This window comes from Lotus japonicus, chromosome 5, assembly GCF_012489685.1.
Source record: "Lotus japonicus ecotype B-129 chromosome 5, LjGifu_v1.2".
NCBI classification, from domain to species: Eukaryota; Viridiplantae; Streptophyta; class Magnoliopsida; order Fabales; family Fabaceae; genus Lotus; species Lotus japonicus.
The window spans coordinates 41,087,716-41,102,282 of NC_080045.1; the positions used below are offsets into that span (position 1 = coordinate 41,087,716).

General features: G+C 36.5%; 2 protein-coding genes across 3 annotated transcripts; one reads left to right on the forward strand and one right to left on the reverse strand.

The window, feature by feature from the left end:
* The first annotated feature begins 1,592 nt into the window (after positions 1-1,592).
* On the forward strand, positions 1,593-6,169 carry LOC130717174 (uncharacterized). Its single transcript, XM_057567311.1, has 4 exons — positions 1,593-1,816; positions 1,920-2,039; positions 3,261-3,491; positions 5,667-6,169. Coding segments are annotated over exons 1-4 (603 nt in total). The 5' UTR covers positions 1,593-1,815; the 3' UTR covers positions 5,918-6,169.
* A 477-nt stretch (positions 6,170-6,646) lies between these two features.
* Positions 6,647-10,457, reverse strand: LOC130717173 (uncharacterized). Of its 2 annotated transcripts, XR_009012258.1 has the most exons (7): positions 9,736-10,457; positions 8,639-8,811; positions 8,427-8,505; positions 8,104-8,331; positions 7,839-8,011; positions 7,282-7,419; positions 6,647-7,055 (listed from the first exon to the last, which is right to left on the reverse strand). XR_009012258.1 is itself a non-coding variant. In XM_057567310.1 (6 exons), the coding sequence occupies exons 1-6, from the start codon at positions 10,231-10,233 to the stop codon at positions 7,362-7,364; spliced, it is 1,209 nt and encodes a 402-aa protein (XP_057423293.1). In that variant the 5' UTR covers positions 10,234-10,455; the 3' UTR covers positions 7,059-7,361. The 2 variants fall into 2 exon arrangements, 1 of the variants encoding a protein (XP_057423293.1); XM_057567310.1 differs by lacking the exon at positions 6,647-7,055 and having other exon boundaries at positions 7,059-7,419; positions 9,736-10,455.
* Between the last annotated feature and the right edge of the window lie 4,110 nt (positions 10,458-14,567).

Genomic DNA, 14,567 nt, shown 5'->3' on the forward strand with positions numbered 1-14,567 from the left:
ACCCAATTTCACATAACCAGAATGCGAATTCCTTAAATTCGCACCAACAGATCGAAGCCAGAAGAGAAGGGCGAAGAGAACCCTAACTGGCCGAAAGGCGATGAACCATGACCCATGGAGGACGAAGCTAACAGATGGTCCCTATACTGCGAGATGCACGATGACAGAGGGGAAGAGGGGGATGGGGAATTAGAAACGATGACAATGGTAAAGTTGCTCGTGGGTAAAACATGTTTTTTTTTAACAAGGGTAAAACATGTTAATATCAATATATTTGGGGAATTTTTATATTTTAAGAAACTAATGGGGCCAGAACATAATTTACTAAAATAAAAAAAATCAAAATGAAATAACCTGGAGGGAACCTGCTATAAAAGGTTTTTCTAGGGTTGTGTAACCTTGCACAAAAAAAAAAGTTGTGTATAGTAAATGAAACCCTACAAAAGACAAACTATTATGTAAAGAGGTTTTCACACATAAAAACTTGCACATTAAATTATACTAAAAGAAACATTTTTATAAACAAACTAACAATATTATAATCTACGAGAAAAAATTAAAGTAAGATTATGTTGAATTTTTAGGGTCTTAGATCCTATTTAAAACCATATTTTTGTATTAAAGTGTTTAAATAGATCATTAATCAATTTGTAAATGGATTTATATTTTTTAATCATTATATTAGTCAACTTACTTAATTATATAAAAATGTAATTAAGTATATACCAAGATAATATAATAAAGTTCTAACGTATCATCAAAGCAATGATAGAATATATTTATAATAATCACATTTATTTAAATAGACGCTTGTTTGGCTTACAAGACTTTTTAAATGACTCAAGCCTAACCTTTTTAATTAAATAGGCTTTTAAAAAAGTCTAGACCTTATCTATTTTCAATTTTGACCTAATCTGGCTTGAGTCTAATGTAGGCTAGGAAGTAAGTCCCCACGAACGACATGTCCTAGTCCCCACCCTTACTACCAATGGCTTCTACCGTAGCACCACCCACCGCACCAACTTCAGCGGCCACGATAGTTCCGAAAACCGCCACTCCCTTTTACACTGTCGTAACTTGCCTCATTCACCTCTTCTCCACCATTAGGTTCTACCCAAATCCTTTGTGTAGGAGAAGAAATGCTCAACCTTTTGATGGAAGAGAGAAAGAAGACAAAGCAGGAAATATTTAAGGTAGCCTTGAACAAGGAGGCTTGCTCTAACCTCTGATCTCTCTTGAAACAAAATGTTTTTCGTTCGTGCTCAGTGGCGTATGAGCTTCAACACTTCCATGCAACCCCGAGTAATGCTTCGTTCCGCTATCGACATTTGCTACGATCAACTTTTCAACTCATGATACATGCCAAATATCATTTGGCCACCTAAAACTAGATGGATTTTACCGTATATTAATTAATTAAGTAAAAAAAATGAACATTTGATATTTTATATAAATAAATACAAATTCTAAAAATAAAATAAAAACAAAATAGAATAAGATAAGTTTTTTATGACTATCAATATCAATCATGACAAAGAATACAAAATATTTGTTTTTGTGAAAGTGGAAATAAACATGTTCATTAGAATAGGGTTTTTCAAGTTGGGTAAGGCAGGGTGCGTTGTCAGCAGGTGCAAGTCACAACGCGGGAAGGAATCATTCTTTGACCATCATTTTCCCTGTTTCATCACTCATCAATCAATCCCTTCCTTTTCTTCTTCGCACAATCATCTGCTAAAACGCACGCTTTCGTTATTCTCTTTGCGCTTATGTTCTGATCACCGTTTGAAGTTTGTGTTTTTGCCATAGTTTACAAGTGGGTACTCCTCCTTTTGTTGTTTGTAACTTTTGGTGAAATTGTTTCTTTTTTTGGTATTGAAATTGGGTTTTGATTGTTTTGTTTGGAACTTGTGTTTCAGTGTATCCGAAGGTGAAGGTAAGACAGGAGCTGTATGAAGAAGATGAATATGAGGGTGATGTAAGGGACCTTGGTTTGAAATCCTTGTCCTCTTTATCCTTGCACGCTTCTCCTCCTTCCGGTAATTTCGAACTATCTACTTCTATTTTATTTTGTTGATTTTAATTTATTACTCAGACCCGTTTGGAAGAGCTTATTAGAGTTTATCTTATAGCATAAACATTTATGCAAGTGTTTGGAAGAACTTATGAAAATAGCCTATAAGCTGTTTTGAGTTTATTTTCAAAAGTTGTTATGTTTAGTTTATGAACAAGTGTTTATGTTTATTCGTAACCTATTTTCAGCTTAATTTGATAAGTTTCTCAAATTAGCATAAGCAATTATAACCATAAACGCTTAATTAAGCTGTTTACTCAAACATACCCCCAAGTCTCTTACTTGTCAACTGATAGGGATATACAACAACAACAACAACAACCAAGTCTTTTTTTCACAACCCTTTTTTTTTCACTAGGTGGGGTTGAGCTACATAGATCATTCGACGCTATATAGTACTAAGTTCAAACCATTTACCTCTATAACTGACTTATAGTTTTCCTGAGCCTGCATCAAGTAGAGGTTATTGGAGAATGGAGAGTTTAATCTTGACATAGTATCTAATTATTTATAGCCAGGGATTTGATTCCTGTTTTTCCTATTTTGTAAGGAAAAAGTTTGAGCAGTTAATTTATTGCTCATACATCCAGCCCAAAAAACTTTCGTCTAAATGGGTATCTCATGTGTATAATAAGACATATTCATAGGTCTTTTTCCAAAAACTTGAGCAACCTTTCATTAGAATTTCTTCAACTCCCTAATTTTCTATTACACTCTAACACGCAGTGATCTGCGAGTGCTTTGACATCTGCGAGTGATCTGTGAGCTTCATTCCATAGTTCTAAACAAAATATGCACCGATTCTTTTGAGGCTAACGTTGAATCTTAAGAAGTCAGGTAAACTGTTGGCCCTCACTCGAATTATTGCAAAAATGAAGCCAATAATATGCTTTCGGTTTCTCCTTTTCTGTGGCTTCACTGAGCAGATAACTTTGGCCTAGTTGCTGAATTCTTGTTCTTCAATTTGGTCAATGATGCTACTTACTTCAAAGGCACTAAAAATATCTGATGTAATAACTTGTGGAGTGACCACATGGATGAATCATGCAATTTTTTGTAAAAGGAGAATGTGATTTATATTTTATAAAATGCAATATTGAAATCATTATGTCAAACGTTTTCTTTCCTCTGATTAGGCACATAATCTGGTTAGCATTAGCGGTTATACCATTGTTTGATTTTGCAGTGAAGGGCCAGAAAATTGTCGCCATGCCATCTATTGTCAAAGTGCCAAAGTGTTATGTGCCGAATGTACCAATTCCACGAGCACCTGTAACTGAAAATTTTGGGGATAGCAGTTTGACATCTGATTCCTCAGGATCTGCAGGACCGGAGAAGGATGGTAGTACTGATGAGGATAAAGCAAATATTAGGGCCAGTTCGATTCCACGCCCTCGAGCTGTCATTTCTAGTCCTGGTAAATCTTGTACTTTTCTTTTTTAGTTTTGTTTTGTTATATTTATTCTTATAATCTTATCCCAGTTGCCTCTTACAATTTGAATGTCTGAATTATATCTGAAGATTGTTTATAGACCATTAATATGCTTTATAATATAGATATGAATGTGTTCAGTTTCTTCTGATGGGCTATTGAAGCTGAGTGAAGTACCTCTAATGCTGATGTCCTGTTTGAATATACAGAAATGATTTTTCTTTTTAATAACTCACTTAGAATTTCCTGAACCTGAATGCGACTCTACTTCATTTTGCAAAATGAACTTTTCAAATAAAAACTGAGCAAATTGAAAGTACTTTAAAGATAACCAAAACTCGTAATTGAAGTACATCATATGATTGATTCCGTTGCATGAAAAGAAATCTTGAAAAGCTTGAATTTTTCGGGGAATATGAAGTGGCATGATGCATGTTATCAGGAAATTGCTTTAGGAGTGTGCCATATAGAAGCTATTAGTATTATTTTGTAGTAGAAGTGCTCAACAAATGGAAGGATACCGGTTGTGTAATGTCTCAGTAACCATTCTTAGTTATTTAGCAAGATAAATTTGGGTTCCCTCTCACTCTCTGCTTCTATTTTCCCTGTAATCGCTACTTCTCGACAACTGCAATGATGCTGTTTGCAGCGTACCGCCTTCTGAAATCTATTCTGTTAGGAGAAGTTTAATCTACCACGACATAGGCTAGTAGTTTTGTTTATAATTCTTTAATCAAATCCAAATATACATTTATTTAACAGGAACGTGTCTGCCACTCTATAGTCTATAAGTCCAAGATATTTGATTGAGCCAGAGCAATTCAGCCACTAAAAATTACATGTCAGATTCAAAAGAGAATTTTCTTTGCGTTTATTTTATTTCAAAATCTGTGTAAAATTGTAATTATTAGTGTTAAGAAAATTTCACAAGGATATAGGCAAGAGTTAAATCTCCAAATAGCGCCAGTAGAACTAGAAGTATATTCTGCCTGACTTTTCAAGTTAGCATACTAAGATATTAGTTTTGGTTTATTCTGTTATCTAAAAGGATCAATGTTTTCTTGACTATTTAGAGTCTTCATTATTCTCCTATTCTGAATCTGAATAGCATGATTTTTGTATAGAGTCTGGTTTGTGAACTTCCTGTTTTAAATCTAGTGCAAATTGACACCTGAAATACCATTCTGATCACAGTTCCAAGAATCACTCAGCCAGTCAAGGGTTTGCTTCGCAACCTTTGGTTTACATGAAATGAGTGTAGTCAGTAGAGGCTCTGAAGATATCTTTTGCATGGTTCAGATCACTCATAAGGAACTTATAATATTCTAAAGTAATTTTAGTTTTAGTTTGATGGAAAAGAAAATGCAAACAAATGTTTATTATACGAAGTGTGGAGGATGAAATGCTTTAACATAAAGAGTTAGATATATGATATATGTAATATTTAATTAGTGTAAATTACACACCCCTTCCGTCGTAGAGATGCTTAAACTAAACCGTCCTCCCCTCTATTTGGAAAAATAACAATTCTTTCCCGTGAGAGGTTAAGGTTAGCTACACTTTAGTCTATTTTAATATAAATGAACCTCTAGTGGTGTTGAACAACTACTCCCTTAATAGCATCCTTTTTCTATTACTCTTAATATGGTATGTAGCTAATTTTGAACACCTTTGCTACTGACATTAGAACTTTAAAAAGTAAAACAAAGTTTTCAACATCTTACTTCAGTTTTATGATTTCATACAATGCCTCCATGTCATCTTTTAAAGTCATAAAGTCGATAGCAAGGACTAAAAACGTCCTTCAGATACTCATTCACATAAAAACAGACTAAAGTCTAGCCTATATAAATTTCTCAGGGGAGGGGATTGTAATTTTTCAAAATAGAGTTGAGGAGAGTGTAACTTTTCTAAATAAGTGGATGTTAGTGTAATTTAAACATCTATTAGGAGAGGAGAGTGTTATTAAACTCTTGTAATTATTGAAAGTACCATTAATTAAATTATGTTGCTCGCTGATTCTAGTTTATTTGTTTTGAGATATGAGATATTTGCGTTCAAGGTTAATTCACATTTTATTATGTGATATCGCAGAGTTTACCTCTAAATTCTGTCACAGTATGAACTTACTCTCTAAATTCTGTCTCAATTTGTATGCAGATAATGACACATTGATCGGAAACAGAAACAGGATCAGAGATGGAAGGTTTTCTGCTTCGAAGAACGGTACTGTGTTACAAAATAGACATGCACATTGTAAAGTTAAATCGCATGATGTTGCTGAGGTTCCTCCAGACACCAGAAAATCCAAGGAGCCTGGGTCTAAGGAAAAAACTGATCCTGTAGAGAAAAAAAGGGTCCATAAAGGAAGCGTAAAATCGGAAAATGTGCCTAGGAACTGGAAGTTTTAATTCCATTGTAATCTAGGTGCATGACTGAATAGCTGATTGTTGGTAGCCAACAATCTATTTTGATCTTAATCTAGGATTAGGGTTCATTTAAAGAGAAAAGAGAATAAAACTATGAATGCTTTGATGTAAACATGCCGACATGCTTACTATTTCCTCACTGATGTTTTATATTTACTTGGTGTGTGCATGTAAGATTCTTCAAGGAAGATGCCAGTGCCTGAGATATAATCTACCTTCTTCTCTTTTGGTTCATATCTGTGCTTTTCATATGATTGTTTAAGGAAAAAGAACATAGGTCGTGTTTGTTGACTGAGTGTTTTGTTCCATTCCGTTCTCATATCTTAAAAACACGACAAATACAAAATGGAATTCATGTCATATTCTGTTCTCTTCTCACATGTCTACCAAATGCTAGTTTATAATGTCAGACAAGGTAAGTTCTGGCACCCCCAATGGTTTTTTACCAATCAAAAACCGTATGTAAATTGTCAATTGTATAATTTAAATGATATAAACCAGTCACATTTGTTCGTCCAGCTTGCCACAATTTCTGTCCCAATGTTGGTGGTGCATAGGGAAAACATGCAACCAACCATTGGGTTTGCGGATGATTTTATTATGAAATAAAGATTAAACACTGTTTTTTTTTTTCTTTTACCTAGATTATCCTTTCACGTGATAGGCGAAAAATTAATCTTTCGGAGTACTATCTAGGGCCAAAAACCGAAATTTCTTACTAATAATAATATTTTTTCCACTCACATAAATCTGAAGATTCAACTTCACACAAATGTTTAAGGGATTTAAGCCCTTTCCATTTGATCCATGTTGGTAAACATTACATTTTAATGACATCAAATCAGTCTAGCATGGAACTATTAGTTTTTAAGATCATTTTGATGCTACAGATTAACATACAAGTACAACCAATGTAATGTCTTTTATTAGATGGTGTAGATCTTTTTACACGGTCAACCAATCAGATTTCAATCATATGAGAAAATCTAATTGGTTGACGGTATAAAAAGACTTTACACAGTCGGCGCATCATCCTTTTTCTCTTGTTCTAAATAGCAATCAGCATGAAAGTTACCACTTAACAGCCATCCAAAATGATGTGTTAATCAAATAATGTGTCCTGTAGACAAACAAAAATGAAAGTTATTTTGGTAGTGCGTTTACTCTGTTATGAATATGATACATGCTATTCTAGTAAGAAATAAGAAAAAAATTCATCCAAAAGGAAATAAAAAGAACTGTGTAAAAAATTTCTTTATTCTAGATGAGCAAATCTTGCTGCTTCTTGCATTGAATGTGTAAGGTTTTCCTTATTCTCCTTTGACTATGGCATTTATTATTTGCACCTGTCCTAGCAACCTGTGTTGAAAAGTTGCAACAGTCATGGCATTTTCCAGCAGAAGATCTTTTGGCTCTGCCTTGAACTTCAGCTTTCCCCATCTTCTATTTCCCAAAGAAAGCAGGTATATGCTGCAAGAACATTACTGAAAGCAAAGAAGTGGTGAACACTTGTATCTTAATCATTTATGCAAATTACTTCTGTTCTAATTCATATTTCTGCCATGTAAAGACTAAATATAATACAGAGAGAACTGCACATTAGTTTTTTTTTTTTTTTTTATAGGCACTGCACATTAGTTAATATGATTCAATGACACTTTCATGGTAGAATTTACTCTAAAAGATCGTTTGGATGCAAACCAAAGAGCACTTAATGGAGCTTAGCTAGTGCTTTTTTTTCTCTCTAGTAGATAAGCTCCAATAAGTTTGCATCCAAAAGGGCTCTAAATAAAGAAGGACCTGGTGACCTATGAACTTTGCTCTTTCATGTTTTAGCATTAATACGCATGCGAAGTAACAAACCACATTATTTGTCTTTAAAGATGTGTCTCCAGAACTGTACCTATCCTTAGGAGTGGCCTGAAGTGCTTGCTCAAATAAACGCAAAACCTCTTCCTGATCATGATGGAGTTCCCACTTCAGTTTAGCATATTCAGTTATCATTTCACCGTCACTAGGATCAGCTGAGATAGCTCTTGAGTAATATTCCTCTGCCGCTTGAAGGTCTCTCTTGGACTGTATGCTTGAAAGATTGAAATTAGTCTCGGTGTTGAATCATGTCTAGCATATTTCCTAAAAGATGTGTTGTGAACATAAGAATATCTCACCTGAAACAGAAACTGGGCATACTTCTTCAGAAACAAAGGATTGTTAGGATTTTCATCAATCATCTTCTTCAAATAATCTACAACATTACTGTCTTCACTGCAATCAGCTACTGTAATATTTGCTGCATCAATCTCTTTTCCAGCTGCGACAAGTGAAAATGAGCGAACTGGATCACTTTCTTCTATGGAGGATTTGACAGGTACAGTCTTTTGTTCTTCCATGTCATTCTGTACTCAATTCTAAACTGTAAGTAATAAATAATCAATGTGTGTCATTTGGAAGACAACAACCCCTACACTACACAGGTTAAAATGAAAAACACCTGAGTCTCATCATGTCCACCTTCATTCTCATCATCTTCTGCTTCCCAGAGAAATCGAGCATATGCTGCAAGAACATGGCTGAAAAAGACACTTATGAGTTTTCTGTTATCTTTTAGTGATAGAAAAGCTCACCATTTTGCAAGTTGAAAGAGAAACTTCAAACATTAGAACAGGACTAGTAGATGATAGTATAGTTTGGAAGTGTGGTTACCTGTCTTCAGGTGCAGCTTGAGCCGCACGTTCGAAATAGATCACAGCTTTATCTCTGTCATGATGATGCTCCCACACCAGCAAGGCATACTGCATCAAGGTTTCACCATCGTTCGGATCTGCTAGGGTAGCGCGGCGAAAGTACTCCTCGGCCCCTAGAAGTTCTCCCTTAGACTATCATAGATGTCAAAAATTAGAAGTCAGCATCTGAGAACTATAAGAAACATCATGCTAGTCAAAATGAAACTAGAAGATGATGAAATAAACCATGTAGTCCTACTAGTAAGGTCATTAACTCATTTATCAGTCAGTTATTCTAATGGTTATGACATTTTCTCTCCTACTTGTTTTGAAACTTTTGTTGGTTTAGTAAATCAATTTGTCATCTATTCATTTTGCCAAGGAAACGCCATAAGAGGCTGGGGGAGGCTACCCCGTTTCAAAGATAAAACTCAGTTTGTGTTTGGTTCTGGGACTATTATAATCAATTCTCATTGACCAGAATCACTTTTAGGAGGTTATATAGATGTTTGGCAATCGACGTAACTAATTCTGATAGACCACAGAGAATTGATTTTAGTCCCAAAAACAATTCTGGGAGAAGATAGTGTGGGTAGTTTTTTCAGTAGATTTCATTTGTATGATTTCATAACTAGATTTCACACCATTACCATATAGAAATCATTTTTCCCATAAACATCCAAACATAAATCACATCACTTTCAACTCATGTTAACTCACTTTTACCATAATCAACTTCAGCAAAACCAATTTCAAAGAAAAATGTTCAGTTAAACCAATTCTCGCAACACTGATCCAAAGATGCACTCAATATTACTAGCCAAAAGCTTTGATCCTTACCAGCTAAAACACCACTATATATTGGCACTGAGCCCACTTTGTTACTGAGTTTTGCTTACCCTAAGAAGTCATGACTGAAACTTTTAAGTAGCTATAAGTATGCCTCATGGGACTTTTTGCATCCATCTAAGGTTCAATTTCTAATGCCTATAATCCTATATTAATCACATTACCTATCCCAGTTACAAGCAATTGATAGAAAAGAAGAAAAAGATCCATAGAAAATTGGAAACTCACTTGTAAAAGTTGCGCATATTTTTTCAGGATCAAAGGGTGATTGGGGTACTCATCAACCTTCCTCTTATAATACTCTTCAAGATCCTCACTTTCTTCCAAGTTGGGACTAAATATATCATCAATAGTCGGTTTATCAGGAAAAACCTCACCAACAGACCCAGTTCCATCAACCCCAAGCCCTGCAGCAAGATACATGGGAGGACTAGCAGGTTCAGCAGCATCTTCATCCTCAACCCTCAAAGTCTGAACCCCTATTGACAAATCACTCTCATTCTCTCCTTCCTCAATCAAATCCATCTTTTTCCTTCTAAAGCTGAACTCATCAGCTTCCAAACTCTGTCTAATCACAGCACTTCTCTGCAAAACTTGTTCAGGGTCGTTATCATCATCTCCAAGGCCTTCATGGGTTTTGTTGTATATTTCAAATGATGGAGCTGAACGCAAGGTTGACTGAAACTCACCCTCCACTGATGACTTGGGACTGTGAGACTCATCCATGAAGCTAGGCTAGCTACCCACAAGATATGTCAATATCTCTTAGTTGTTACTAGATTTGTCAAGGTTCAGAAACCTCTCTGTTTGATGTTGCTTGCACTATTATATTGGAAGGAGATAAAGTTCTTGAGATATGGGAAACTGTGAGTTACAAGTTGATCTGCTTTCTGGTCCATGCTTTTGAATAATCTTTTCTTTGCCTTAGCATTAACTTTGACTTATAATATATACACACATCTCCACCATTTTTTCACCAAATTTTTATCTATTTTTTTTTCTTTATCAATGAAATCAACTATCACATCTTTATTTTTTCTGTCCTTTCTTTCTTTCTATCTCTTTCCTCTTCCACCTCCCTGCACCTCAAAGATGAGGTGTGAGGTGTGAAGATATAATTATTCTGCAAAGATCTTAGTGGGACCTTTAAATAATAATAATAATAATCTATTTATACATACGTTAAAGGAGACTTCAACTATAATATTAAATGCATTAGGAAATAAAGAAATTTCTTTATATTAATACATTAAATAATAAAAATAAAACAGAAAAATACATCTTTTTTTTTTTCGAAATCTACTTTATTATTATTTTATTAATTAGTGATGGTTAAACTTTTCAATTTCAAATATTTAAAATTAAATATAAAATATTATTTTAATTATAAATCAAAACTTGAGGAGAAATTTTAAATAATTAAAATTAAAATTTACTACATTTACATTAATAAAAATATGATATATACATACATACACACCATACACACACACATATATATATATATATATATTTTTTTTTTTGAGAACAAGATAGTTTGTATTGATAATTAAAATAAATTATGAGAACAATCTTCTCATGTAGATTGAATAACAGTCAAGATAATGGCCTCAATAAACCTTGTGCAAATTGGTGTCTAAAGCGACTCATGAGCGAGCCTCATTAAAACCCCCATAGGAAAAACCCTGTGGGAAAAACCATAGGGAGGAAAAAGAGTACTCAAACATAAGCCAACACCCACAAAGTCACTTAACAGTTGCTGGAAATTAACACCCCTCAACAAACAGTACATAGAGGTGATTCTACAAAATATGGTATAATATAGTCCAAGCACCAATAGCACTTTGACTTAAGCAAGTATACATTTCAAAGCAAATGCCAGGGGGTTAAAATCTATAACCATCCTTGAACTATGAGCGAGTTTTGAAAACCGTCCCTCGCCGAAAAATTATCTGAAAACCATCCTCAGACTATTGAAAACAATTTGGACCCGTCCCTCCGGCCACCACAGGTCCGGCGAGCTCCTTACGTAGCTGTCCACGTCAATTAATGAGGCCAAGGTGTAATTTTTTTTAATTTAAAATTAAAATATTTCCTAATTTCAGAAACTTGCCCTAATTAATGTAGCTCAGCAGCTCCCCTTCTCATCTCCTTCCTCCAACCAAAAATGAAAAATTGATCCCAATTTCAGAATTCTAACCATTAAACACAAATTAATCAACCCTCGTACTCTTCCCTTTAATCTCATCATCAGACCCATACAATGAAAAAAAAAACAAAAAAATCACTATTGAAATCACCCCTTCAATATTAAGCTTCATGAAGAAAGAAAAGCCTTGGACTGTTCCCACTAGGAAGAAGAAGCTTGAGGACTTCCAATTGTACTAGTAGAAAGAATCATACCTCCCAATTTCGTACCTCACCATGTTCCATACCCCTCAATATTTGGAAAAAAAGAGGTTGCTCGGGAAGGACAGATCGCGGGTCGGGCTGTTTGGTTGGCTGGGACCCGGATCTTGTTGGTGTGGGAGGCTGCTGGCGTTGGAGGTGCGGAACCCGACGGTCTTGGCGTCTAGATCCGACGGAGAAACATGGAAGGAAGACCGATGAGTCGGGCTATTGGGAACTGGACTCGGACCTGTTTGGCCAGATCTGAACTTGTTGTCGGCGGCCTTGGGAGAAAAGTGTGATGCGGGTGTGCGGTGGGAGAATAGCTGTTAACTTTCTCAGATCTGAGTTGTTTTGGGATTGGGTGACGGAGGGGATTGAGGAAGAAAATGATGAAGGGGATGAAGATGAAAAGAAACCCAGAAGAAAGTTAACAGCTTTTTGAAGTTGAAGATTTTCCAGGTTTCTAGAGAGATGAAGATGAAGATTATTTTCTTTTACTAATTTCTGAAATTAGGAAATATTTTAATTTTAAATTAAAAAAATTACACGTTTGCCTCATTAATTGACGTGGACAGCCACGTAAGAAGCTCGCCGGACCTGTGGTGGCCGGAAGGACGGGTTCAAATTGTTTTCAATAGTCTGAGGATGGTTTTCAGATAATTTTCCGGCAAGGGACGATTTTCAAAACTCGCTTAAAGTTCAGGGACGGTTATAGTTTTTAACCCAATGCCAGGTATAGCACTTAAAGAACACGATTTTGTTTGTAAAACCAGCAGATCTTCACGTCTTCTATAGTATACCATAACTGTCTCCTGCCCCACAACAAAGTGATTTCTCATGAATGTGCAAAACCTCTGCCTCAAAAGTACAGCCCCCACCAATGTGTCTTTGAGGGCTCGTTTGGTACGCTGTATAGTATAAGACCTGATAGTATAAGGCCTTATTGTATTAGGCTTGATAGGATAAGCCCTGATAAAATTGTAATACTATACAACATTTGGTCATACACTGTATAATTTGGTGACAACACTAGTTGTGTGGTAGTGGTGGTATTGAAAGGTGATGATGGTGGTAGTGGTGGTGGATGGTGGTGGCGGTGAGAGTGATGGTGGATGGTGGTGTTGGTGGCGGCAGTGACGGCGGTGGTGGTGGTGGAGGGTGGGGGAGGCGGCAGCGGTGGTGGTGGAAGGTTGTTGTGGTGGTGGCGACGGTGGTGGTGGCGGTAGGTGGACGCGGTGGTGGTGGAGGGTGGTGGTGGTGGCGACGACGGTGGTTGTGGAGGGTGGTTGGGGTGGCAGCGATAATGGTGGTGGTGTCGACGATGGTGGTGGCGGCAGTGACGGTGGTGGTAGTGGTGGTTGAGGGTGATTGTGGTGGCGGTTTATTAAATATATTAAAGTAGTTTATACATTGCACTCTTATCATGCCTTATCCATCATCTATATGGTGGATTAAATAATCCATCATTTTGATGTATAAGAGGAGATTGATGTATAAGCTTATACAATACAATGTGAGCACCAAACAATGGATAAGCCCATAATGTATAGTATAAGCTTATACTATCATGCCTAATACGGTGTACCAAACGAGCTCTGAAGTTTCCTCCCCTGGGGACTTATGATGTTCACTAAATTTGTACTAACTCAATCAATGCTATATGAGCAACCTTGATTCAGAGTTTTTATCAACCACCCAATTCTCATCACATGGAAATCCCAAACATTCACAGCATCAAAACGTTTTTAATTGAAACATACATTGTTTCGCTCAAGCCAAAAGGACCAAATCAGCGCATATGGAATACGAATATACAATCAATACCTGAGACGAGATGAAGGATAACTGCGCAACCAGAATAATGGCTCTTCGATCCTTGGCAACATCAATCACATTAATCTCATAAGAATTCCAGAGAGTTAACAAAACCCTCGCTGAACCAACTGAAGGCACCTCCACGAATTGTATGTTAAGAGACTTAGCTTTGTGATCCTTCTTGTACTACCTCTTCCTACTGGCATGTTGACAGCGAATCCTCCTGGATTTCTTCTACAAGACCTCTGATTGCTTCTTCGTCACTTCCAGGGAACGAAAATCCAATAGATTTGCCCAATAGCCACGCTTTTGTTGCTCTGGTAAAATAGCCTCCCGCCCCAGAACTCTCTGCGGCTTCTTGTAGTCGTGCTATCTCTGGATCTACTCCTCCTGCGCCCTCAGTCACTTCCCTCAGAATCTGAGGACCTGCAATGGATTTGGGTTTTCTCCCTCTTTTCTTCTTCTCTTGCCCTACTCTTGTGTTCTCCAATTCAAGGACTTCTAGAGACTTCAATCTGTTAATTCTACTCACCCCTTGGCGTGCATTTCTGAGGTAGCATTCATCCTCGTCAAAATCACACCCATCACCCAGATCCACTTCATGTTCTTCTGTTTCAGAATAGTCCCCAGTGGAATCCTGCCACTCACATGGTGTGCAACAACCTTCTAGAGGTATTTTACCCTTCTCGTCCGAGCTAATCTCCTGAATGGATGCACTGGGAAACTGGGCCTCTTCCAAAGTGGATTGGGTCAGCCTCAACGGGTCTAAAAACATTTCCCTCAAGCCCAAAAGACTTAACGGATGTACTGGAAAACAACAACCATACAAGAATGTATTTAGCCACTCCGTTGGG

What these genes read in the sequence shown, in the direction of transcription:
- LOC130717174 (XM_057567311.1), top strand. An exon ending in GCACGCTTCTCCTCCTTCCG is followed by an intron (nt 2,040 to 3,260) that starts GTAATTTCGAAC and finishes TTGATTTTGCAG; the next exon opens with TGAAGGGCCAGAAAATTGTC. An exon ending in AGCTGTCATTTCTAGTCCTG is followed by an intron (nt 3,492 to 5,666) that starts GTAAATCTTGTA and finishes ATTTGTATGCAG; the next exon opens with ATAATGACACATTGATCGGA.
- LOC130717173 (XM_057567310.1), bottom strand. Translation starts at nt 10,233, where the DNA reads ATGGATGAGTCTCACAGTCCCAAGTCATCAGTGGAGGGTGAGTTTCAG. An exon ending in GTGGACATGATGAGACTCAG is followed by an intron (nt 8,332 to 8,426) that starts GTGTTTTTCATT and finishes AATTGAGTACAG; the next exon opens with AATGACATGGAAGAACAAAA. An exon ending in ATGCCCAGTTTCTGTTTCAG is followed by an intron (nt 8,012 to 8,103) that starts GTGAGATATTCT and finishes TCAAGCATACAG; the next exon opens with TCCAAGAGAGACCTTCAAGC.